This window comes from Oncorhynchus masou, chromosome 28, assembly GCF_036934945.1.
Source record: "Oncorhynchus masou masou isolate Uvic2021 chromosome 28, UVic_Omas_1.1, whole genome shotgun sequence".
In the NCBI taxonomy this organism is placed as follows: Eukaryota; Metazoa; Chordata; class Actinopteri; order Salmoniformes; family Salmonidae; genus Oncorhynchus; species Oncorhynchus masou.
Genome location: NC_088239.1, coordinates 56313457 through 56341453, shown reverse-complemented (window position 1 = coordinate 56341453; position 27997 = coordinate 56313457). Strand labels below are relative to the sequence as shown.

General features: G+C 44.5%; 1 protein-coding gene across 1 annotated transcript in view; it reads left to right on the top strand.

Annotated features, from left to right (window-relative positions):
• Positions 1–239: 239 nt before the first annotated feature.
• LOC135517953 (nuclear pore complex protein Nup214-like) overlaps positions 240–27997 on the top strand; it is an 80936-nt gene continuing 53178 nt past the window's right edge. Inside the window, 13 exon segments of the mRNA XM_064942693.1 lie at positions 240–409; positions 9232–9427; positions 9551–9705; positions 9897–10095; positions 10201–10271; positions 10524–10587; positions 10720–10823; positions 11011–11117; positions 11321–11387; positions 11644–11770; positions 23060–23218; positions 23372–23855; positions 26726–26865. Of these exon segments, the coding sequence (XP_064798765.1) occupies positions 368–409; positions 9232–9427; positions 9551–9705; positions 9897–10095; positions 10201–10271; positions 10524–10587; positions 10720–10823; positions 11011–11117; positions 11321–11387; positions 11644–11770; positions 23060–23218; positions 23372–23855; positions 26726–26865 (1915 nt within the window). The 5' untranslated portion in view covers positions 240–367.

Genomic DNA, 27997 nt, shown 5'->3' with positions numbered 1-27997 from the left:
GACAGTAATGTTACGCTGTCCCGCTCTTCTAGTCACCTTTCCCCAGTAATCTTACTGCCAAGGCCTTTTGAGATCATTTAATGTTGGATCATTGATTTACACTTCCAAATTTGAAACCATTGAAGTCACGTCACATGTGAGTCTTAGGCCGATTACTCTTGTCTCAATTGAACAAGCAAACTAATCGCTCTGGGATGGATTATTCTGCCTTGCAGATTATTTTGTGCGTCACTTCCTTATTGTATTTCGCAAATTCGAGCGCGGTATGATTTCGTTTCATGTGGAAAGGAAAGGCTAGAACCAGCCCGTGTATATTTCGTAAAGTTCTGTTGTAGCTAAAATAATTATATCTGCTGTTAATTTCAAAATGAGTGAAGACCCTGACTCTCCTCCTGAAAGGGAAATGAAGGTAAGGCAAACTATTGTAGCTACGTAGCTAGCAAGTTAACAAGCTTGTAGCATTAGCTTGCTAGCTAGCCTGTCAACCAGCTAGTGTTGCTGCTAGTTAGTTAGTCAGCGATCTGGGGATAACCTTCCAACTGAAGTAACGCTACGTTATTGTCTGTTTCTTACTGCCCAATTATCATAATGTTACTAACTAGTAGTTATCCTATATTTTAGTCAAAGATGGCTAGCTAAGCCAGACTCAACTAGCTAACAACAAAGTCATGAACATCAAACAACTAGACGATGTATGGATTAACAGTGTATAGCTAGCTAGCTGTATACATTTGGGTGTCTAACACTGACTTTCTTCAACGGTAACTAGCTATGTCAGATCATGAGCTACCTACAAGCTAACTAGTTAGTTACATCCATTTATGAATGCTATTGTGCTCTACCTAAATAATATTGTTTTTGCTATTAGTAGTATTTATTCTAGAGGTATTCATTCAGCTGCTAGCGATCCCAACGTAATTTATTTCCAAATCCACCTCGTCCTGTCAAGAATATCTTGTTGTTAACATAGTCAAAATGGGCTTTACAGATATTAACCCTTGTGTTGTTTAATGGGTAAAAAAAAAGAAGACCGCCACTATGTGTAACAGCAGAGAAAACCCCCGAAATTATATATTTTCAACTTTTCCTAGAGTGACCCCAACATTTAGAAGAACTGAAACATCGCCTTTGTTCATATTTCCATGAAAGCTGTACACCACCAGGGTAGGGCTGGGCAATATGGCCAAAATATTATATCACGGTATTTATAAAAAATATAAAAGGATGGTATGAAGGTATTTTTAGTTTTTGAATAATACAAGTTTTACATTTGCTTTATGGGTAGTGAGTGATCCTAGGGTGGCAACATATACATTCTAAGTGATTTCAATGAGTCTTGCTCCATTCTGATTGTTTTATACTGTTCAATTCAACTTCAACAAATTTCTGCATTTCTGCATTTCCTGCACTATATTGCAGTGGTGAAAAAAGTACCCAATTGTCATTCTTGAGTAAAAGTAAAGATATGTTAATAGAAAATTACCCAGTAAAAGTCTAAAAGTATTTGGTTTTAAATATACTTAACTATCAAAAGTAAATGTAATTGATAAAATGTACTTAAGTATCAGAAGTAAAAGTTTAAATAATTTCATAATTCCTTATTAAGCAAACCAGATGGCACCATTGTCTTTTTTTTACCCCCCTTTTTTCTCCCCAATTTTGTGGAATCCAATTGGTAGTAGTTACAGTATTGTCTCATCGCTGCAACTCCCGTACGGACTCGGGAGAGGCGAAGGTCAAGAGCCATGCGTCCTCCGAAACACAACCTAGCAGCACTGCTTCTTGACACAATGCACATCCAACCCGGAAGCCAGCCGCACCAATGTGTCGGAGGAAACACTGTACACCTGGCGACCTGGTCAGCATGCACTGCGCCCGACCCACCACAGCAGTCATGAGTGCGTGATGAGACAAGGATATCCCTGCCGGCCAAACCCTCCCTGACCTGGGCGACGCTGGACCAATTGTGCATTGCCTCATGGGCCTCCCGGTTGAGGCCGGCTGCGACAGAGTCTGGGCTCGAACCCAGAATCTCTGGTGGCACAGCTAGCACTGCGATGCGGTGTCTTAGACCACTGCGCCACACGGGAGGCCGGCACCAATTTTTTTATTTGCGGATAGCCAGGGGCACACTTCAGCACTCAGACATAATTTACAAACAAAGCATTTGTGTTTAGTGAGTCCTCCAGATCAGAGGCCGTAGATGACCAGGGATGTTCTCTTGACAAGTGCGTGTAACCGCTCGCTCCAACCCGGTTCCGGGTTGGAGCGAGCGGTCGCATCTACACTTCGGTCCGCAGGTAGTATAACTTTTCATTACATTTCATTATAGTACAACGGTTTGATTTGTCTAATCTTAGCAATTTCTTCTTAGCTAGCTACATAGCCGTCTTTTATCAAAGATAATTGCGTAATTATCGTATTTCGTCGTCCTAACGTAGTCTACACTGCTTTCTGCCCAGCAGCTAGCTAACGTCCACTAGCACAGCAGCTAGCTAACGTCCACTAGCACTGTAGAAACTATTACACTCAACGACTCGATTAGTGTAGTGTTAGCTAGCTACATAGTTGTCTTTGCTGTCTTCGTATCCAAGGTAATTGTGTAGTTTAGAGTGTGTAGACTTAGAGTGATTATCTTAATTTACCGAGGTTAGCTAGCCAACTATTTGTCGTCCTTAACGTAGGAGTCACTGCTAGCTAGCTAGCCAACAGCTAGCCAACGTCTTCCGAATTGAACTTCAACAACCCGGTCAACATTCCGCCTCGCTCCACAGGTAGTATCACATTTTCATTTCACTTCATTACAGTCCAACGGTTTGATTTGTTTGATCGTAGCTAGCTAGCTACATAGCCGTCTTTGTATCTAAGACAATTGTGTAGTCTGGAGCGATTTTCTAGGTTAGCTAGCCAGCTATTGTCGTTCTTTTAACGTAACGTTACGTAATCAACACTGCTAGCTAGCCAGCTAGCCCCCGAATAGCAGCACTGTAGAAACTATTACACTCGACGGAACGACTTGATTAGTGTTCGATAGCCTACTCCAGCAGTACTGTATCATTTCAATCATTTTAGTCGATAAGATTCTTGCTACGTAAGCTTAACGTTCTGAACATTCGATAAGTGTAGTCCACTTGTCATTCCAATCTCCTTTGCATTAGCGTAGCCTCTTCTGTAGCCTGTCAACTATGTGTCTATCTATCCCTGTTCTCTCCTCTCTGCACAGACCATACAAACGCTCCACACCGCGTGGCCGCGGCCACCCTAATCTGGTGGTCCCAGCGCGCACGACCCACGTGGATTTCCAGGTCTCCGGTAGCCTCTGGAACTGCCGATTTGCGGCCAACAAGGCAGAGTTCATCTCAGCCTATGCCTCCCTCCAGTCCCTCGACTTCTTGGCACTGACGGAAACATGGATCACCACAGACAACACTGCTACTCCTACTGCTCTCTCTTCGTCCGCCCACGTGTTCTCGCACACCCCGAGAGCTTCTGGTCAGCGGGGTGGTGGCACCGGGATCCTCATCTCTCCCAAGTGGTCATTCTCTCTCTCTCCCCTTACCCATCTGTCTATCGCCTCCTTTGAATTCTATGCTGTCACAGTTACCAGCCCTTTCAAGCTTAACATCCTTATCATTTATCGCCCTCCAGGCTCCCTCGGAGAGTTCATCAATGAGCTTGATGCCTTGATAAGCTCCTTTCCTGAGGACGGCTCACCTCTCACAGTCCTGGGCGACTTTAACCTCCCCACGTCTACCTTTGACTCATTCCTCTCTGCCTCCTTCTTGCCACTCCTCTCCTCTTTTGACCTCACCCTCTCACCTTCCCCCCCTACTCACAAGGCAGGCAATATGCTCGACCTCATCTTTACTAGATGCTGTTCTTCCACTAACCTCATTGCAACTCCCCTCCAAGTCTCCGACCACTACCTTGTATCCTTTTCCCTCTCGCTCTCATCCAACACTTCCCACACTGCCCCTACTCGGATGGTATCGCGCCGTCCCAACCTTCGCTCTCTCTCCCCCGCTACTCTCTCCTCTTCCATCCTATCATCTCTTCCCTCTGCTCATACCTTCTCCAACCTATCTCCTGATTCTGCCTCCTCAACCCTCCTCTCTTCCCTTTCTGCATCCTTTGACTCTCTATGTCCCCTATCCTCCAGGCCGGCTCGGTCCTCCCCTCCCGCTCCGTGGCTCGACGACTCATTGCGAGCTCACAGAACAGTGCTCCGGGCAGCCGAGCGGAAATGGAGGAAAACTCGCCTCCCTGCGGACCTGGCATCCTTTCACTCCCTCCTCTCTACATTTTCCTCCTCTGTCTCTGCTGCTAAAGCCACTTTCTTCCACTCTAAATTCCAAGCATCTGCCTCTAACCCTAGGAAGCTCTTTGCCACCTTCTCCTCCCTTCTGAATCCTCCTCCCCCTCCCCCTCCTCCCTCTCTGCAGATGACTTCGTCAACCATTTTGAAAAGAAGGTCGACGACATCCGATCCTCGTTTGCTAAGTCAAACGACACCGCTGGTTCTGCTCACACTGCCCTACCCTGTGCTCTGACCTCTTTCTCCCCTCTCTCTCCAGATGAAATCTCGCTTCTTGTGACGGCCGGCCGCCCAACAACCTGCCCGCTCGACCCTATCCCCTCCTCTCTTCTCCAGACCATTTCCGGAGACCTTCTCCCTTACCTCACCTCGCTCATCAACTCATCCCTGACCGCTGGCTACGTCCCTTCCGTCTTCAAGAGAGCGAGTGTTGCACCCCTTCTGAAAAAACCTACACTCGATCCCTCCGATGTCAACAACTACAGACCAGTATCCCTTCTTTCTTTTCTCTCCAAAACTCTTGAACGTGCCGTCCTTGGCCAGCTCTCCCGCTATCTCTCTCAGAATGACCTTCTTGATCCAAATCAGTCAGGTTTCAAGACTAGTCATTCAACTGAGACTGCTCTTCTCTGTATCACGGAGGCGCTCCGCACTGCTAAAGCTAACTCTCTCTCCTCTGCTCTCATCCTTCTAGACCTATCGGCTGCCTTCGACACTGTGAACCATCAGATCCTCCTCTCCACCCTCTCCGAGTTGGGCATCTCCGGTGCGGCCCACGCTTGGATTGCGTCCTACCTGACAGGTCGCTCCTACCAGGTGGCGTGGCGAGAATCTGTCTCTCGCCACGCGCTCTCACCACTGGTGTCCCCCAGGGCTCTGTTCTAGGCCCTCTCCTATTCTCGCTATACACCAAGTCACTTGGCTCTGTCATAACCTCACATGGTCTCTCCTATCATTGCTATGCAGACGACACACAATTAATCTTCTCCTTTCCCCTTCTGATGACCAGGTGGCGAATCGCATCTCTGCATGTCTGGCAGACATATCAGTGTGGATGACGGATCACCACCTCAAGCTGAACCTCGGCAAGACGGAGCTGCTCTTCCTCCCGGGGAAGGACTGCCCGTTCCATGATCTCGCCATCACGGTTGACAACTCCATTGTTTCCTCCTCCCAGAGCGCTAAGAACCTTGGCGTGATCCTGGACAACACCCTGGCGTTCTCAACTAACATCAAGGCGGTGGCCCGTTCCTGTAGGTTCATGCTCTACAACATCCGCAGAGTACGCCCCTGCCTCACACAGGAAGCGGCGCAGGTCCTAATCCAAGCACTTGTCATCTCCCGTCTGGATTACTGCAACTCGCTGTTGGTTGGGCTCCCTGCCTGTGCCATTAAACCCCTACAACTCATCCAGAGCGCCGCAGCCCGTCTGGTGTTCAACCTTCCCAAGTTCTCTCACGTCACCCCGCTCCTCCGCTCTCTCCACTGGCTTCCAGTTGAAGCTCGCATCCGCTACAAGACCATGGTGCTTGCCTACGGAGCTGTGAGGGGAACGGCACCGCAGTACCTCCAGGCTCTGATCAGGCCCTACACCCAAACAAGGGCACTGCGTTCATCCACCTCTGGCCTGCTCGCCTCCCTACCACTGAGGAAGTACAGTTCCCGCTCAGCCCAGTCAAAACTGTTTGCTGCTCTGGCCACCCAATGGTGGAACAAACTCCCTCACGACGCCAGGACAGCGTAGTCAATCACCACCTTCCGGAGACACCTGAAACCCCACCTCATCAAGGAATACCTAGGATAGGATAAAGCAATCCTTCTCACCCCCTAAATGATTTAGATGCACTATTGTAAAGTGGCTGTTCCACTGATGTCAGAAGGTGAATTCACCAATTTGTAAGTCGCTCTGGATAAGAGCGTCTGCTAAATGACTTAAATGTTAAATGTGTATTGGACCATTTTCCTGTCCTGCTAAGCATTCAAAATGTAATGAGTACTTTTAGGTGTCAGTAAAAATGTATGGAGTAAAAGGTACAGTATTTTCTTTGGAATGTAGTGAAGTAAAGTACAGATACCAACAACAAAAAATATTAAGTAGTACTTGAAAGTATTTTCACTTAAGCATTGTTTACTAATGGGGAATGCAGTCAGAGGCTATCAAGGTGCTTCTGATGACAGTCCCCCCAGTACTCTCTTTGCTGAAGAAATGAGTGCACAATTCAGTGCCCAACAAGTCTTAGATCTGATTATTTTTAGATGTCCAGGAGGAACAAGAGAACAATGATTTAGATGTGCAGGTGGTATCTGAAGAAGAAGATGGGGAAGAATACAACCCAGAGTGCAATGCATCATCTTCAGATGAAGAAATCCCCCAAGCTGAAAGAGAGACGTTTCTGTCAAAGAAAAACAAAATAACATGGTCCTTGTCACCATATGACAACCAGGGCAGGATGGCAGCACAACATGGCATAAGGATGACTCCAGGGCTCACAAGACATGCAGTTGCCCATGCCTAGGAAATCACCTCTACATGTTCATCACACAAGCCATTGAAAAATATCATCCTGGAGATTACAAATTTGGAGGGTTTCCGTAAATATGGAGACAATTGGAAAAGGATGGATGAGATTGACCTATATGCCTACATAGGGCTGCTAGTCTTAGCGGGTGTGTATAGGTCCCAAGGTGAGGCTACATGTAGTCTCTGGAATGCAGAGAGTGGAAAGGGGAATTTTTGTGCCACGATGCCACTGAAAGTCTTTCACACTTTCTCAAGAGTGCTGCGATTTGATAACCGTGAGTCAAGACCTGCAAGACATGTGAGAGACAAACTGACGGCCAAAAGAGAGGTCTGGGAAAAGTGGGTGGAGCGTCTGCCATACCTCTACAACCTTGGGCCTGAAGTAACAGCGGATGAGTAACTGGTTCCATTGAGGTACATTTTAATTTTCATATCTGTAATGTAAGTGATTTTCCCAGTTAATTTGATTATGTATTGCTGTAATATCATTGATTGATGTGATTGTTTTCTGTGACACTGATACTAAATACTGATAGTAATCTCTTTTGTCAAAAGGTCACTGTCCTTTCCGGCAGTATATGCCCAGCAAGCAAGCAAGCAAAGTATCGCATCAAGATGTGGGTGGCCTGTGACGCACAATCCATCTACGCTTGGAAGATGCAAGTCTACACAGAGAAGCTGACCAGTGGAGGCCTGGAGAAAAACCAGGGGATGCTGCCTGTGCTTGATGTGACCGATGGACTGAAGGGGCACAATATCACATGACAATTTCTTCAACTCTTATGAACTCAGCCAGCAGCTCCTGAAGAGGAAGATCACCATGGTTTGCACAGGTAGAAAGAACAAGCCTGAGCTCCACCCTTACACTCCTCTCAACAAGGGGGAGAGAGGCCTTCTCATCAAAGTTTGCCTTCACCCCACCACCACTCTAGTTTCTTACCTCCCAAATAGGAACAAGAATGTGGTCCTCCTGAGCACACTGCACAAAATGGCTGAGATCAGTGATCGTGAGAACAGGAAGCCAGCCATCATCCTGGACTACAACCACAACAAAGGAGGCGTGGACAACATGGACAAGGTGATTGAACTTACAGCTGCAGCAGGATAACTGCCCGCTGGCCCCTGGTCATCTTCCATAACATAATTGATGTGTCCTCATACAATGCCTTCATGATATGGAGCAAGATCAACCCTACCTGAATGCCTGATAAGCGGAACAAGAGAAGGGTGTTCCTGGAACAGATGGGAAAGGCACTTGTAACCCCACACATTCACTGAAGGGAGCACCTCCTCCCCACAGCAGCCTCTGCACCGCTTGTGAAAGCTCTTCAGGGGGCTGAAACTTGTCCTGATCCACCTGAGGCTGGGGCGGGCAAGAGGAGGAGATGCCAATTCTGCCCCCCAAAGAAGGACTGTAAAACAAATGCTATGTGCTGCACATGTGAGAAATACATCTGCAAAGTCCATTCACAAACACTTGCATACTGTCCTATATGTGCTAATTATTTGATAGATTTATGTTCTTCACATTTCTGTTTTGCATCTCTTATTTATTGTTGTTTATGCACTTTTTGCTGGGGGCAATGGTTAAAAAATGGGAGAAGACTAGTATTTTGTAGTTGAATTCGTCATTGTACAGTATATAAGAATATATACTATTTTGCCAAAAAAAGGTCAAGACTGTTATGGTTTCCCTTCAATAAAATGCATTCAAAACTACTTTCTGCACATTTCTGCTACTTTCTTAGGCCATACTAGTGCTATCTCTTAAAAATGTAGGTTTACACCTATGCAGTACCTTTAGCAATAATAATTATGATCCTCTACTTTAGTAAACATTTAACATTTACATTTAAGTCATTTAGCAGACGCTCTTATCCAGAGCGACTTACAAATTGGTGAATTCACCTTCTGACATCCAGTGGAACAGCCACTTTACAATAGTGCATCTAAATCATTTAAGGGGGGGGGGGGGGGGGTGAGAAGGATTACTTATCCTATCCTAGGTATTCCTTGAAGAGGTGGGGTTTCAGGTGTCTCCGGAAGGTGGTGATTGACTCCGCTGTCCTGGCGTCGTGAGGAAAGAAAATAATTATGACAGATGTATTGTAATAAAATCATGTGGTGTCCACTGATTTTAAATAAATTCTTTCTGCATTGTGAAGAGGGAAAACCCAGATATTCACAAAGTTTGAATTGTTTCTAAATCGATTTGGGGTTTAAAATTCAGTTTAAATGCTTTATTTTAGGGGATTAGGGAAGGTGGGTCATTTTTTTTACCCTTAGAACAAGGGGAGTATACAGAATGTTAAGATTAGACAGGTTAGACGAGTAGCCTTCATGAGACTAAATTCTTTGCCATCACAGTCATGAAGTATTCTATTATTTTATGCAGGATTTTCAGTTCCGGCAAATGAAGAAAACCCGTGTCTTTGATTCACCTGATGACCTGCCGAAAGATAGATCAAGTCTGCTCGCCATCTCCAACAAATTTGGACTGACATTTGTCGGACTGGACAGAAAGATCAAGGTGTACCTCACGGGGGACATCCTAGCTTCAGACAAAGTTGATGGAAACTCCAATGAAATAGGTAAGATTTTCTGTACATTGGTCATTCTGTCTCGTACAGTTTTCCTAAGCAATGACAGTTATGGCGTGCCTTGGCCAATGTAACTTGACTTTACCTTTTTCTCTCAATCTTACTCTTTCTCAGTTGAGGGGATAGCAGCCTTAGCTGATGTTCATGTGGAGTTGCCTGTGCACAACCTGGGACTCAGCAGTGATGAGCTCACCCTGTCAGTCAGTGGCATGTCAGAAGCATCAGGCCTGTCACTGGCCTTCTATGACGTCCGCACCTTCATCAACAAGGTGATTAACTCTCATAACAACCCCTCACTGCTAATGGAGTGGTACGGTTTCGTCATGGTGAAACAGAGTTCAGAGTCCATGCTTTAATATCGTTTGAAAGCACATCAAGACTAGTCACCCCAACTTCTTCAGTTCCATATTTTCCCCACACACCTAATCCCCTCACTTCCATGGCTGCCCCCTCTCTCCAGGCCCGACCGCAGAAGTTGCCTTTTGCGACTCTGCAACTGAGAGCCGGCCTGGGCATTATTGTGCAGGACCTCAAATGGAACCCTGTGCAGGTGTCCATGCTGGCCACCTGTCTTTCTGACGGCAGCATGATGGTGCTGGAGGTCACAGACAGCGTCACAGTGCAGGCCCAGCTACCCGCCACAGCGGGCATCACCTGTGGTAAGTGTGACATAGTGTATAATAACTTTGAGGAATACATTTTTCATGGAATTGTAATTTTATACAATGTGTTTTTGCTTTCTGTCATCTTCTCACTTCATACAGTATGCTGGAGTCCCAAAGGAAAGCAAGTAGCAGCAGGAAAAATGAATGCAACAGTCAGTCAGTATACTCCAGTAAGTCTGTACCAACAACTCTCAGTATAATACATTAACGTTAGACACTCTTATTATTCCTGTGAAGTCTGGAGTTTATGATGTATTTTGCCCACAGGAGGTTGGTGGCACCTTAATGACTGGAGCTGAAATAGTGGAATGGTATTAAGTACATCAAACGCGTGGTTTCCAGGTGTTTGATGCCATTCCATTTGCTCCGTTCCTGTGATTTATATTGATTATGCCCTGGTCTAACTCTGCTCTCCTGAACAGGGGCTTCAGGAGAAGAAAGTGATCCCCTGCCCAAGCTTCTACAGCTCTGACAACCCTGTCAAAGGTAAACTTGACACAGATCAGGCTGGCCTGAAGTAATAAACCTGAAATTGAACATTTCAGTACCTTTTATTTTCCTGCCTGATAACCTTAATTTCAATTATATGTTCTATTTGTGTTGTCCTTTCTCTGTCAGTGCTGGATGTGCAGTGGCTGAGTACGTTTGTGTTTGCTGTGGCATATGCAGCAGCCGACGGCTGTCCGGAAACACCTCCTGAACTGGTGGTGATCTCCCTCCCTGTGAGTAGTGCCAGATGTCATGCATCTGAATGATGATGAGATCATTTTGCAGTGCTAATTGTTCTAATAATAATAGGGTCATTTCACTCAGTGACTGAAATGTTTTCTCTCCTAACTGATAATTTATGGGTTTGCCTTTTTCATTATTACTGAGACCATTTTGACAATTAACATTTTGATATGTCAGACAAAGACAGAGAAGAGGGAGGAGAGGTACCTGAACTTCAATGACCCGGTGTACGGCACCTGCACAGAGAGACAGCACCACTACTTCCTCAGCCACATAGAGGACTGGTGAGATGCTCCTCACTCTGTATTCTGCCCTGCCTGTCTGCAGATATTTTTTATTTTCTTGTTTGTAGAAAGTGGCTTTTGTATGCAAACTCAGTTGGTATAAGCTCTGTTCCATTTCCCTCTGGCTCTCAACTTCAATGTTCGAGGAACAGCTGTGAGGTTGGTGAATCACTTATGCACATTTTTATTTTTTCTTCTTTCAGGGATGTTGTTCTTGCCGCATCAGCAGCCTCCATTGAAGTCAGTGTCATCGCCAAGCAAGAAGATAAGGTAATATTTGTCAATCAGGCTTGATTCTCACTCTGGGCCTTAGAAACTAAAGCAGTTCAAGGTCGATGTGGATTTCAGATATCTTTGTGCAGAACATAGTCTCATCCATTGGACAAGACATCACCTTAGCATCTTCTGATAAATGATTATGGAGTAGTAAAGCCCTAATCAAAGGCCAACTGATATTGATCAATTGAGCCCATGAGTGTCTGTTGTCATGTAACCTCTCTGTGCAATGTGCTTTTGTGTTGTTCAGACCAACTGGGAGCTGTGGCTGCTGGAGGATGCCAGCAGGGGAGAGCTGCCTGTCTCTCAGAATAACGACGACACGCTGCCCCTGGGCATGGCCATCGACTACACCAGCCAGCAGGAGATCCTCATCAGTGAGTGGTTGCTGCTCTCTCCCTTTCCAGCTTTCCACATTCTTCTGACACCATTCCAAACCGGTCACTTTCTCCTTGATGGATTTGTAATTCTCCCGTCCCTGAATGAAAGGACTTTGCCATATTGTTACCAGTTTATTCAGATCTAAGAGTGTGGCATAGGCAGAAAGGGTCAAGCAAAAGAAGCTGGTGAACCATTTGGAATCAGCTGATATGTTTGGCAACAATGTAGGGATGACCCCATTTCGTCGATAGGCTGATGGTCGACCAAGATTTCTTTACTCGGGCAGTAGCAAAAAACAAAAAAAGCAAGACACCTGTCTGAATGGACTGATCCATTGTGGAAGCCATGGGGATGGCCCAGTCCATCAGTCTTAAGACATGTGCTACTGAAATTGTATATTGTTATACTATGTAAGAACAATGGTGCAACACAAATACAAATTATATTGTTTTTATAACAGATGTGCTTTCTCCCGCGTGGGATAGTGGTCGCTGTCTGCGGTTCTGAAACACATCGGTGCACTTGAATTGGCACCTTTTCCTAGACCATGTTGCAATGTGCATAATAGCACATTTAACCAGCATATTGGTATGGAGAACAATGCGCCCGAGGCAACAGCAGAGTCAGGAGATGAGAAAACAGCCCTTGTCTTAATTGTTTAAGAAAAGTGAGGAGAAAGGTAACACCAACTTAATTAGGTCTAGAATCAAAATCGCCTAACCGTGAAATGTGCCTGGATTTATATCATCATCATCCATATACACTACCTTTCATATCATCATCCATATACACTACCATTCATTACCGTTCCTATATCATCATCGTCTTGTTTTCAGATTAGCCTTGTTAAAATCACCAGCAACAATGAATGCAGCCTCAGGATATGTGGTTTCCAGTTTACATAGAGTCAAATAAAGTTCGTTCAGGGCCATCGATGTGTCTGCTTGGGGGGGAATATATACGGCTGTGATTATAATCGAAGAGAATTCCCTTGGTAGATAATGCGGTCGACATTTGATTGTGAGGAATTCTAAGTCAGGTGAACAGAAGCACTTGAGTTCCTGTATGTTGTTATGATCACACCACGTCTCGCTAATCATAAGGCATAACCCCCATAACCCCTCTTCTTGTTTCTGTCGGCGCGATGCGTGAAGAAACCAGCTGGCTGCACCGACTCCGATAGTCTCTCGAGTGAGCCATGTTTCCGTGAAGCAAAGAACGTTAGTCTCTCTGAGTCTCTCTGAGTCTACCCTTGCTCGGATTTCATCAACCTTGTTGTCAAGAGACTGGACATTGGCGAGTAGTATGCTAGGGAGTGCTGCGCGATGTGCCCGTCTCCGGAGCCTGACCAGAAGAACGCTTCGGTTTGCCTCTTTTACGACGTCGTTGTTTTGGGTCTCTTGCTGGGATCTGATCCTTTGTCCTGGGTTGAAGGCAGAACTACAGGATCCGCTTCGGGAAATTCACATTAATGGTCGTAATGATGGTGAGTTGACGTTACTTTTATATGCAGTAGTTCCACCCGATTGTATGTAATGAAACCTAAGATTACCTGGGGTACCAATGTAAGAAATAACACGTAAAAAACAAAATACTGCATAGTTTCCTAGGAACATGAAACGAGGCGCCCATCTCTGTCGGCGCCGGAAGTCTATATGACGATATATCATCATCCATATACACTACCGTTTATATATCATCATCCATATACACTACTGTTTATATATCATCATCCATATACACTACCGTTCATATATCATCATCCATATACACTACCGTTTATATATCATCATCCATATACACTACCGTTTATATATCGTCATCCATATACACTACCGTTCATATATCGTCATCCATACACACTACCGTTCATATATCATCATCCATATACACTACCGTTCATATATCATCATCCATACACACTACCGTTCATATATCATCATCCATATACACTACCGTTCATATATCATCATCCATATACACTACCGTTCATATATCATCATCCATATACACTACCGTTCATATATCATCATCCATATACACTACTGTTCATATATCATCATCCATATACACTACCGTTCATATATCATCATCCATATACACTACCGTTCATATATCATCATCCATACACACTACCGTTCATATATCATCGTCATCCATATACACTACTGTTCATATCATTGTCATCCATACACACTACCGTTCATATATCATCGTCATCCATACACACTACCGTTCATATAGCATCATCCATATGCACTACTGTTCATATATCATCAGCCATATACACTACTGTTCACTACCGTTCCTATATCATCATCCATATACACTACCTTTCCTATATCATTTTATTTATTTATTTATTCCACCTTTATTTAACCAGGTAGGCAAGTTGAGAACAAGTTCTCATTTACAATTGCGACCTGGCCAAGATAAAGCGAAGCAGTTCGACACAGAGTTACACATGGAGCAAAACAAACATACAGTCAATAATACAGTATAAACAAGTCTATATACGATGTGAGCAAATGAGGTGAGATAAGGGAGGTAAAGGCAAAAAAAGGCCATGTTGGCAAAGTAAATACAATATAGCAAGTAAAACACTGGAATGGTAGATTTGCAATGGAAGAATGTGCAAAGTAGAAATAAAAATAATGGGGTGCAAATGAGCAAAATAAATTAAATACAGTAGGGAAAGAGGTAGTTGTTTGGGCTAAAATATAGGTGGGCTATGTACAGGTGCAGTAATCTGTGAGCTGCTCTGACAGTTGGTGCTTAAAGCTAGTGAGGGAGAGAAGTGTTTCCAGTTTCAGTGCTTTTTGTAGTTCGTTCCAGTCATTGGCAGCAGAGAACTGGAAGGAGAGGCGGCCAAAGAAAGAATTGGTTTTGGGGGTGACTAGAGAGATATACCTGCTGGAGCGTGTGCTAAAGGTGGATGCTATGGTGACCAGCGAGCTGAGATAAGGGGGGACTTTACTTGAGATGCTATGTGTGACCAGCTGAGATAAGGGGGACTTTACCAGCAGGGTCTTGTAGATGACATGGAGCCAGTGGGTTTGGCGACGAGCATGAAGCGAGGGCCAGCCAACGAGAGCGTACAGGTCGCAATGGTGGGTAGTATATGGGGCTTTGGTGACAAAACGGATTGCACTGTGATAGACTGCATCCAAATTTGTTGAGTAGGGTATTGGAGGCTATTTTGTAAATGACATCGCCAAAGTCGAGGATTGGTAGGATGGTCAGTTTTACAAAGGTATGTTTGGCAGCATGAGTGAATGATGCTTTGTTGCGAAATAGGAAGCCGATTCTAGATTTAACTTTGGATTGGAGATATTTGATATGGGTCTGGAAGGAGAGTTTACAGTCTAACCAGACACCTAAGTATTTGTAGTTGTCCACGTATTCTAAATCAGAGCCGTCCAGAGTAGTGATGTTGGACAGGCGGGTAGGTGCGGGTAGCGATCGGTTGAAGAGCATGCAATTAGTTTTACTTGTATTTAAGAGCAATTGGAGGCCACGGAAGGAGAGTTGTATGGCATTGAAGCTTGCCTGGAGGGTTGTTAACACAGTGTCCAAAGAAGGGCCAGAAGTATACAGAATGGTGTCATCTGCGTAGAGGTGGATCAGAGACTCACCAGCAGCAAGAGCGACCTCATTGATGTATACAGAGAAGAGAGTCGGTCCAAGAATTGAACCCTGTGGCACCCCCATAGAGACTGCCAGAGGTCCGGACAGCAGACCCTCCGATTTGACACACTGAACTCTATCAGAGAACTAGTTGGTGAACCAGGCGAGGCAATCATTTGAGAAACCAAGTCTGTCGAGTCTGCCGATGAGGATGTGGTGATTGACAGAGTCGAAAGCCTTGGCCAGATCAACGAACACGGCTGCACAGTAATGTTTCTTATCGATGGCGGTTAAGATATCGTTTAGGACCTTGAGTGTGGCTGAGGTGCACCCATGACCAGCTCTGAAACCAGATTGCATAGCAGAGAAGGTATGGTGAGATTTGAAATGGTCGGTAATCTGTTTGTTGACTTGGCTTTCGAAGACCTTAGAAAGGCATGGTAGGATAGATATAGGTCTGTAGCAGTTTGGGTCAAGAGTGTCCCCCCCTTTGAAGAGGGGGATGACCGCAGCTGCTTTCCAATCTTTGGGGATCTCAGATGACACGAAAGAGAGGTTGAACAGGCTAGTAATAGGGGTGGCAACAATTTCGGCAGATAATTTTAGAAAGAAAGGGTCCAGATTGTCTAGCCCGGCTTATTTGTAGGGGTCCAGATTTTGCAGCTCTTTCAGAACATCAGCTGAACGGATTTGGGAGAAGGGGAAATGGGGAAGGCTTGGGCGAGTTGCTGTGGGGGGTGTAGTGCTGTTGTCCGGGGTAGGAGTAGCCAGGTGGAAAGCATGGCCAGCCGTAGAAAAATGCTTATTGAAATTCTCAATTATGGTGGATTTATCAGTGGTGACAGTGTTTCCTATCTTCAGTGCAGTGGGCAGCTGGGAGGAGGTGTTCTTATTCTCCATGGACTTTCCAGTGTCCCAGAACTTTTTTGAGTTAGTGTTGCAGGAAGCAAAATTCTGCTTGAAAAAGCTAGCCATGGCTGTTCGATGCTAATGCAGAACGCCATAGGATGTTTTTGTGTTGGTTAAGGGCAGTCAGGTCTGGGGAGAACCAAGGGCTATATCTGTTCCTGGTTCTAAATTTCTTGAATGGGGCATGTTTATTTAAGATGTTTAGGAAGGCATTTTAAAAAAATATCCAGGCATCCTCTACTGACGGGATGAGATCAATATCCTTCCAGGATACCCCGGCCAGGTCGATTAGAAAGGCCTGCTCGCTGAAGTGTTTCAGGGAGCGTTTTACAGTGATGAGTGGAGGTCGTTTGACCGCTGACCCATTACGGATGCAGGCAATGAGGCAGTGATCGCTGAGATCTTGGTTGAAGACAGCAGAGGTGTATTTAGAGGGCAAGTTGGTTCGGATGATATCTGTGAGGGTGCCCGTGTTTAAGGCTTTAGGGAGGTACCTGGTAGGTTCATTGATGATTTGTGTGAGATTGAGGGCATCAAGTTTAGATTGTAGGATGGCTGGGGTGTTAAGCATGTTCCAGTTTAGGTCGCCTAGAGGCACGAGCTCTGAAGATAGATGGGGGGCAATCAGTTCACATATGGTGTCCAGAGCACAGCTGGGGGCAGAGGGTGGTCTATAGCAGACTGCAATGGTGAGAGACTTGTTTTTAGAGAGGTGGATTTTTAAAAGTAGAAGTTCAAATTGTTTGGGTACAGACCTGGATAGTAGGACAGAACTCTGCAGGCTATCTTTGCAGTAGATTGCAACACCGCCCCCTTTGGCAGTTTTGTCTTGTCTGAAAAGGTTGTAGTTTGGAATTAAGATTTCAGAATTTTTGGTAGTCTTCCTAAGCCAGGTTTCAGACACAGCTAGAACATCCGGGTTGGCAGAGTGTGCTAAAGCAGTGAATAGAACAAACTTAGGGAGGAGGCTTCTAATGTTAACATGCATGAAACCAAGGCTATTACGGTTACAGAAGTCGTCAAAAGAGAGCGCCTGGGGAATAGGAGTGGAGCAAGGCACTGTAGGGCCTGGATTCACCTCTACATCGCCAGAGGAACAGAGGAGGAGTAGAATAAGGGTGCGGCTGAAAGCAATAAGAATTGGTCGTCTAGAACAGAGAGTAAAAGGAGGTTTCTGGGGGCGATAAAATAGCATCAAGGTATAATGTACAGACAAAGGTATGGTAGGATGTGAATACAGTGGAGGTAAACCCAGGTATTGAGTGATGAAGAGAGAGATATTGTCTCTAGAAACATCATTGAAACCAGGAGATGTCATTGCATGTGTGGGTGGTGGAACTAATAGGTTGGATAAGGTATGGTGAGCAGGACTAGAGGCTCTACAGTGAAATAAGCCAATAAACACTAACCAGAACAGCAATGGACAAGGCATATTGACATTAAGGAGAGGCATGCTTAGTCAAGTGATCAAAATGGTCCAGAGAGTGGAGAGGTTGGTTGGGGGTCACGGCGATTTAGACAGCTAGCCAGGCCATCGGTAGCAAGCTAGCATAGGATGGACGTTAGCCACCTCTTGCGTTCCGTCAGTAGATTAGTGGGGTTCCGTGTGGTAGAGGGGATTAATCCAAATCACACAACAACAACAAAAAAATAAAAACAATAGATATAGCTAGAGGCCCAAGAAGAAGAAAAAAATAACAATAACAATAAAAAATAAATTGTCCGATTATCTATTCAGAGAGCAGCCTATAAGACAGCTAATGGCTAGCAGGCCGCAGATGGGTGCCCAGGCAACGTCGCGACGGAGGAACCAGCCGGATAACTCCTTCGGGTAGATAACGTCAGCAGTCCAGCCGTGAAGGCCCGGTGGGGCTCCGCGTAGGCAGCAAAACGGGTCCGGATAGGTGACCGCAGCCCAGGAGTGATTGATGGAACTCCTCAGCTGGCTAGCTCCGGAACAACTGATGTTTGCTCCGGAATCGACGAAAGCTTTAACAAGCTTCTGGATTAGCTTCTGACCTAGCTCGTGATTAGCTCCTGGCGAGCTTCTGGCTAGTTTCTGGCTAGCTTCTTGGATGATTACAGATTTGATGTAAATAATACTTTTTTATACTTTATCATCATCCATAAACACCGCCGTTCCTATATCATCATCCATGTACACCGCCGTTCCTATATCATCATCCATGTACACCGCCGTTCCTATATCATCATCCATGTACACCGCCGTTCCTATATCATCATCCATGTACACCGTCGTTCCTATATCATCATCCATGTACACCGCCGTTCCTATATCATCATCCATGTACACCGCCGTTCCTATATCATCATCCATGTACACCGCCGTTCCTATATCATCATCCATGTACACTGCCGTTCAAAAGTTTGGGGTCACTTAGAAATGTCCTTGTTCATTAAAATAACATCAAATTGATCAGAAATACGGTGTAGACTTTGTTAATGTTGTAAATGACTTGTAGCTGGAAACGGCAGATAAAAAAAAGGAATATCTACATAGACATTGAGGCCAATTTTTAGCAACCATCACTCCTGTGTTCCAATGGCACGTTGTGTTAGCTAATCCAAGTTTATCATTTTAAAAGGCTAATTGATTATTAGAAAATAATTTTGCAATTATGTTAGCACAGCTGAAAACTGTTGTCCTGATATAAAGAAGCAATAAAACTGGCCTATAGACTAGTTGAGTATCTGGAGCATCAGCATTTGTGGGTTTGATTACAAGCTCCAAATGGCCAGAAACAAATACCTTTCTTCTGAAACTTGTTAGTCTATTCTTGTTCTGAGAATGAAAGCTAATCCATGTGAGAAATTGCCAAGAAACTGAAGATCTTGTACAACTCTGTGTACTACTCCCTTCACAGAACAGCGCAAACTGGCTCTAACCAGAATAGAAAGAGTGGGAGGGTCCAGTGCACAACTGAGCAAGAGGACAAGTACATTAGTGTCTAGTTTGAGAAACAGACGCCTCACAAGTCCTCAACTGGCAGCTTCATTAAATCGTACCTGCAAAACACCAGTCTCAACGTCAGCAGTGAAGAGGCGACTCCAGGATGCTGACCTTCTAGGCAGACCAAGATCTTTATTTTAGTCTGGGACAGCCCTACAACCATTCCAGGACAAGTTATAGTGGAGTACTCTTGTGATGGTTAGTGTCTATCAATTCCCCATGACATATATCGCCAGTAGTAGCCTACATTTACCGTTAATTCCCATAATTTCTAATCTACAATGTTTGTTTGGTTATGGTAATTTCTCTTAATGCATTCAATATTAAGAGTATACAAAACATTAAGGACACCTGCCCTTTCCATGACAGACTGACCAAGTGAATCCTGGTGAAAACTATGATCGCTTATTGATGCAACCTGTTCAATTTTCTTCAATCAGTGTAGATGAAGGGGAATAAGGAAGGATTTTTAAGACAATTGAGACATGGATTGTGTATATGTGCCATTCAGATGGTGAGTGGGCAAAATATTTAAGTGCCTTTTTGAACGGGGTATGATAGTTATTAGGTGCCAGGCGTACAGGTTTGTGTCAAGAACTGTACCGCTGCTGGGTTTTTCACGCTCACCAGTTACCCGTGTGTATCCACAATGCTCCACCACCCAAAGGACATCCAGCCAACTTGATACAATTGTGGGAAGCATTGGAGTCAATATGGGCCAGCATCCCTGTGGAACGCTTTCGACACCTTGTATATTCCATACCTCGACCAATTGAGGTTGTTCTGAGGGCAAAAGGGGGGCTGCAACTCAATATTAGGAATGAATTCCTCATCTTTGGCATACTCATACCGTTCTGATTGTAGGAGTGGACACGCTTGTTGAGCTCACAATGTACAGTGCATTCAGACCACTTGAATTTTTTCACATTTTTGTATGAAAATTTGAAGTGTACACCCTTATTCTAAAATGGATTCAATTGCTGTTTTTCACTCAATCTACACATAATACCCCAAAATGACGAAGCAAAAGCAGGTTTTTAGAAATGTTTGCAAATGTGAAAAACAAATCACATGTTTAAAAAAATAAATAATAATTGACACCCCGTTTTCTCCCCAATTTCGTGGTATCCAATCGGTTTAGTAGCTACTATCTTGTCTCATCGCTACAACTCCCGTACGGGCTCGGGAGAGACGAAGGTTGTAAGTCATGCGTCCTCCGATACACAACCCAACCAAGCCGCACTGCTTCTTAACACAGCGCGCATCCAACCGCACGCAAGCCAGCCGCACCAATGTGTCGGAGGAAACACCGTGCAGTACAGCGCCCTTAACCACTGTGCCACCCAGGAGGCTACAGATATCACATTTACATAAGTATTCAGACCCTTTAGTCAGTACTTTGTTGAAGCACCTTTGGCAGCGATTACAGCCTCATGCTTGGCACACCTGTATTTGATGTTTCTCCCATTCTTCTCTGCAGAACCTCTCAAGCTCTGTAAAGTTGAATGGGGAGTGTCGCTGCACAGCTAATTTCAGGTCTCCAGAGATGTTTGATCAGGTTCAAGTCTGGGCTCTGGCTGAGCCACTCAAGGACACTGAGACTTGTCCCGAAGTTACTCCTGCGTTGTTTTGTCTGTGTGATTTGGGTCGTTGTCCTGTTGGAAGGGAACCTTCGTCCCAGTCTGAGGTCCTGAGCAGGTTTTCATCAAGGATCTTGCTCTACTTTGCTCCATTGATCTTTCCCTTGATCCTGACTAGTCTCCAAGTCTCTGCCGTTTAAAAATATCCCCACAGAATGATGCTGTCTCCACCATGCTTCACTGTAGGGATGGTGCCAGGTTTCTTCCAGATGTGATGCTTGGCATTCAGAGTTCAAGAGAATCTTGTTTCCCGTGGTCAGAGTCCTTTAGATGCCTTTTGGCAAACTCCAAGCAGGCTGTCATGTGCCTTTTACTGAGGAGTGGCTTCCGTCTGGCCACTCTACAATAAAGGCCTTATTGGTGCAATGCTGCAGTGATGGTTGTCCTTCTGGACAGTTCTCCCATCCCCACAGAGGAACTTTGAAGCTTTGTCAGTGACCATCAGGTTCTTAGTCACTTCTCTGACCAAGGCCCTTCTCCCCCGATTGTTCAGTTTGGCCGGGCGGCCAGCTCTAGGAAGAGTCTTCCATTTTAAGAATGATGGAGGCCACTGTGTTCTTGGGGACCTTCAATGTTGAGGACATTTTTTTGGTACCCTTCCTCAAATCTGTACCTCGACACAATCATGTCTCGGAGCTCTACGGACAATTCCCTCAACCTCATGGCTTGGTTTTTGCTCTGACGTGCACTGTCAACTGGGGGACCTTATATAGACTGGTGTGTGCCTTTCCAAATCATGTCTTGACAATTGAATTTACCACAGGTGGACTCCAATCAAGTTGTAGAAACATCTCAAGGATGATCAGTGGAAACATCTCAATTTAGAGTCTCATAGCAAAGTGTCTGAATACTTATGTAAATAAGGTATTTCTGTTTTCTTAACCTGTTTACGCTTTGTCATTATGGGGTATTGTGTGTAGATTGATGCAATTTTTTTTTTTTACCAATTTTAGAATAAGGCTGTAAATGTAACAAAATGTGGAAAAAGTCTAGGTGTCTGAATGCTTTCCGAAAGCACTGTATAGTTGATTTTATTAAAACACATAGGGTTTGTCTATATATGGAAAAAATATACATGTTAAAATTTCTACCAATCGATTGGTCGAAAGAAAACACTACTCTCGTCTGTGAAGTTTTTTTTTTTAATGTACTGCAATGTTCCGCTCCTCAGTGTCAGTCAGTAGCATTTGGTATGCGGCGCTGGTTTGCACGTTCTTTTTGGCAGCTGTCAGATGAATAGTGATAAGCTACTGTCTACTGTCTCGGTATCTACTGGTATCTGGTATCTGATGTTGCTGTCTGGGCTCTCTGCTTAAAAGACTCCACCAGCAAACCAAACTATCAATTTGAGTAGCATTTTTAAGTGATTGTATTCTGATCAAACCCTGTCTCGAGAGACCTAGGCTGTATTGGATAGAAAGAGAGGTGGTGGAGGCCTACGTTCATTACAATGACTCAGACGAATGAGAGAACATCAACAAACAACAGAACCAGACAAGCATGTCTGAGAATGCTGATGAGGTTTACCTTGAGCTTTACAAACTGTTGTTCTTTCTCTGGAGAGCAGTCTCAGGCAAGCAGACTCATTATTTGTCTCATCACACTGGCTTTAGTGCTGGTTTTTCTCCAAGTGCTCTGGGCTTTGTTTCTTACTAAGAACTCAAGGTCTCTCACGTCTCACAGCATATATAGCAATTCATATGCTCTGTCCTTGTACTTGTCTCGGCTTTTGCTAATGTCCAGGGTACTTGTGTGTGGGTGTGCATCTTCCATGAGCTTCAGTGTGTCTCTGTCTGTCTGGCTGGGTGTTTGCCTTTTTGTTTCAGTTAAAGTGTGTGTGTTTCTCTCTTGCTACCAATAGTTATACTTAATTAGTTAGACTGGGCGGCAGGGTAGCCTAGTGGTTAGAGCGTTGGACTAGTAACCGGTAAGGTTGCAAGTTCAAACCCCCGCGTTGACAAAGTACAAATCTGTCGTTCTGCCTCTGAACAGGCAGTTAACACACTGTTCCGAGGCTGTCATTAAAAATAAGAATTTGTTCTTAACTGACTTGCCTAGTTAGATAAAGGTAAAATAAAAAAATATATATAAACAAAATACTGTACTTGATGTCTCTTTTCCTCGCTATGTCACTTCAGCCGATGAGAAGACTTTGCCCCCGGCGCCCACGCTGTTGCTGCTGTCTACAGACGGAGTGCTGTGCCCCTTTTCACTGCTCAACTTCAACCCTGGGGTCAAGCAGCTGGTCGCTGCCCCCACCAGCCTGGCCCTGGACGGAGAGAGACTGCCCCCTGCAGGTCTGGATGACCTCCAGCTTTTTCACATTTCACTGAATACATTTGTCTTATGAAACTTGCAATACCTATACTACTATCATACTGTAAAGTATTTATAATAGTGTTTTGATAGGATCCACTAAAAGCAGCTCTCCTCTCTGCATTGCAGGATCTGCAGCTCCCCACCCCCTTACCCTACCTCCTCTCTCCCATCAGCCCCGGTGGCGTTCCCTCCGCTCCGCCTCCCCTTGGCCACCACACCAAATCCTCCTCCCCCTGCCTCCTCCCCTGCCTCTGTTTCACTGTTCACCGCAGCCCCAGCTCCAGCCTCCTCATCCGGCTTCTCGTTCTCCATGCCCCCCTCTTCCACTGCTCCCCCCGCCTTCTTTCTGGGGGGCTCTACGGCCTTCAGCGCGAGCCCAGCCTTGGGCACCTCGGGTAGCTTCTCCTTCTCCTCCAAGCCCCTGACAGAGACCCCAGCCGCAGCTTCGGCCTTCTCCATCAGTGCCCCCAAACTTCCAGTGGTCGAAATGGCTCCAGTTCCGGCCCCCACTCCAAAGCCCATCCCCCAGCGCCTGGCCACCGCCTCCCCCATCATGGTGCTCCGAGGCACCCCTGAGCCAACCACTCCCGCTGTGAAGATGAACCTCAATGACAGGTGAGAGGTTGATATAAGTACCTGAATAACTTTGACTGTTTACATTTCACTTAGATCAGGTATGAGCAACTGACGCCCCCCCCCCTTTTGTAGGCTTGCGGACCAATTTCAACTCGGTTAAAAACAACTCTGTTAGGGTCTCAACTTACTGTTGAGAGTTCGAGTAATAGAATACACAAGGTGCAGTTTTGAAATTGGTTTGTGCATCAGCAGTAACTTAATTAGCACATGTCGGCGAATTAGTTTTATTTAATTTGTTATTTACTTATTTATTTACTGTTAAGTTAGTCTAGTGGCCTGCTATCTAAACTTGTAGTAAGCATGGATGAATTACCGACTGGGGTGGGGCCCATTGATCATCAGTTATCATCCACCCTATGGCAAAATGTGTAGATTTGCATGAAATTAGTTATCAAATTGCTAAATCTTCTCTCCGCCCCATCGCAAAAAATCTTTCAAATATACTTTTTATCCTCTGATGTCATGAGGAGTGTCACAGAAATGTTTTGTTTCTAGGTGGTGGTGGGGGGGGCTGAATTTGGTATTTTATTAGGATCCACATTAGCTCTTGCAAAAGGAGCAGCTACTCTTCCTGGGGTCCACACAAAACATGAAGCATGACATAATACAAAACATTAATACACAAGCACAGCTCAAGGACAGAACTACATTAAAAAAAAGTGTAAAGGCACACAGCCTACATGTCAGTACATAGACAAAAACGATCTAGATCAAAGAGGGTAGAGGTGTTGTGAGGTGTTGCTTTATCTGTTTTTGAAACAAGGTTTGCTGTTTATTTGGGCAGTATGAGATGGAATGGAGTTCCATGCATTAATGACTCTAATATGTACGCTTTTTGAATTTGTTCTGGATTTGGGGACTGTGAAAAGACCCCTGGTGGCATGTCTGGTGGGGTAAGTGTGTGTGTCAGAACTGTTTGTAAAGTAGACTATGCAAACAATTTGGGATTTTCAACACATTTAATGTTTCTTATTAAAAGAAGTGATGCAGTCAGTCTTGTATTTATATCAGCCCTCTGATTACAATGAAGAGCAAGACGTGCCACTCTCTTCTGGGCCAGCTGGAGCTTAACTACGCCTTTCCTTGCATAATTGACCACATGACTGGACAATAATCAAGAAAAGACAAAACTACAGTCTGCAGAACTTGCTTTTTGGAGTATGGTGTCAAAAAAGCAGTGTGTCTCTTTTTATTATGGACAGACCTCTCCCCATTTTTACAACCATATGTTTTGACCTTGACAGTTTACAATCTAAGGTAATGGCAAGTAATTTAGTCTCTACTTTTCATCAGCCACACCGTTCATTACCAGATTCAGCTGAGGTTTAGAACTTAGGGAATTGATTTGTACCAAATACAATGCTCTTAGTTTTAGAGATGTTCAAGACCAGTTTATTACTGGCCACCCATTCCAAAACAGACTGCAGCTCTTTGTTAAGGGTTTCAATTACTTCATTAGCTGTGATTTCAGATGTGTATATGGTTGAACATCGGTGTATTTGGTTGAACATCAGCATACATGGACACACATGTGTTTTAATGCCAGTGGCAGGTCATTGGTAAAAATAGAAAAGAGTAGAGGGCCTAGAGAGCTGCCCTGCGGTACACCACACTTTACATGTTTGACATTAGAGAAGCTTCCATTAAAGAAAACCCTTTGAGTTATATTTTGTAGATTGCCATATCCTGGATTCAGAGCTGAGGTTGAAAAGCCATAAAACAAGTTTTTTTTTTCAACAACAGGTTATGGTCAATAATATCAAAGGTTGCACTGAAATCTAACAGTACAGCTCCCACAAGCTTATTATCAATTTCTTTCAACAAAACATATGCCATGTGTGTCAGTGCAGTACATTTTGAGTGCCCTTTATTAGCATACTGAACGTCTGTTCTTCATTTGTTAACAGAGAAATAGCATTGTATTTGGTCAAACACCATTTAAAAAAAAAGGTCTGCTTAGAGCTGGCAGCAAACTTATAGGTCTGCTGTTAGAACCAGTAAAGGCCCCTTTACCACTCTTGTGTAGCGGCATTACTTTGGCTTCCCTCCAGGCCTGAGGCTGAAGACTTTCCTCTAGGCTCAGATTAAAGATATGACAGATAGGAGTGGATATAGAGTCAGCTACCATCCTCAGTAGCTTTCCATCTAAGTTGTCAATGCCAGGAGGTTTGTCATTATTGATCGATAACAATAATTTTCCCACCTCCCACACTGACTTTACAAAATTCAAACTTGCAATGCTTGATTTTTTTTATGCATGAATACGATGGCTCACTGTTCGTTTGCCCACTTTGCCAATGAAATAATCATTAAATGAATTGGCAACATCAAATGGTTTTTTGTTTGGGCCTGATTCGATGAAAGACGGAGTTAAATTTCTCTTTCTGCCCATTTCATTTAAAGTGCTCAAGTTTTTTTCCCATCATTCTTTATATCATTGATCTTGGCTTCATGATACAGTTTCTTCTTCTTTTTGTTGAGTTTAGTCACATCATTTCTCAATTTGCAGTAAGTCACCCAGTCAGATGTGCAGCCAGACTTATTATCCGCTTCTTTTGCACCATCTTTCAACCATACAGTTTTTAATTTCCTGATAAATCCATGGAGCCTTAACCCTTCTAACAGTCAGTTTCTTAACAGGTCCCTGTTTATCAATAATTGGAAGAAGCAATTTAATAAATTCATCAAGTGCAGCGTCTGGATGTGGGTACGCAGACCCACGAGCTATTGCCGGCCCCTCATGATGATTTCTGTGTTTTATGGCCCCTACCACCATCAAAGTTGCCCATCCCTGACTTAGATGTTTGTTGGCTGGCTTAGCTAAATATGCTTATGTTTCTGTCCCTCAGATTCCTGGCAGTAGAGACCCTTGCTGCAGCTCCAGCCTCCCAGCCCTTCTCCTTCAACTCCACACCCAAAGCTGCCTTCTCTGAGCCCAGCAGCCATTCTGCTCCTCTGCCCATAGTCACAAAGTCTGCAGCCATGTCAGGTAAGGAGAATAATAAGCTTTGTTTATACAGCATAATTCATACAGCTGTACAGTGCCTTCAGAAAGTATTCATACCCCTTGACTTATTCCACATTTTGTTGCAGCCTGAATTCAAAATTGATTAAATATAAACATGTTTTCACCCATATACACACAACACCCCATAATGACAAAGTGAAAACATGTTTTTAGAAATGTTAGCAAATGTATTGAAAATTAAATGTAATTTACATAAGTATTCACACCCCTGAGTCAATACTTTGTATGAGTACATTTGGCAGTGATTACAGCTTTGAGTTGTCTTGGGTATGTCTATCAGCTTTGCACATCTGGATTTGGGGACTTTCCCCATTTTCTTCCCTTGCAGATTTCCTCAAGCTCTGTTGAGTTTGATAACGAGCGGTGGTGAACAGCAATCTTCAATTCTTTCCGTAGATTTTCAATGGGAATCAAGTCCGGGCTTTGGCCGGGTCACTCAAGGTCTTTCTCATTCTTGTTCTGAAGCCATTCCAGCATTGCTTTGGCTGTATGCTTGAGGTCATTGTCCAGTTGGAACATAGATCTACGCCCCCGGTCATTTTTACACTGAAGCAGTTTCTCATCAAGAATTTGGCTCTATTCACTGTTCCCTCTATTCTTACCAGTCTCCCAGTGCCTGCCGCTGAAAAGCATCCCATAGCACGATGCTGCCACCACCATGATTCACGATAGGGATGATGTTAGACAGATGATGAGGTGTGACATGTTATCTCCAGAAATAGAGCTTTGCATTCAGGCCAAATGGTTTATAAAAAATCTCATCAGTCCACAGATTCTTTGGCCTTATGCTCTGAGTCTTTCACGTGCCTTTTTGAAAACTCCAGGCATGCTGTCATGTGCCTTTTAGAAAACTCCAGGCATGCTGTCATGTGCCTTTTAGAAAACTCCAGGCATGCTGTCATGTGCCTTTTAGAAAACTCCAGGCATGCTGTCATGTGCCTTTTAGAAAACTCCAGGCATGCTGTCATGTGCCTTTTAGAAAACTCCAGGCATGCTGTCATGTGCCTTTTCCTCAGGGGTGGCTTCCGTCCGGCCACTCTCCCATAAAGCCCAAAATGGTGAAGTGCTGTAGAGACTCTTGTCCTTCTGGCAG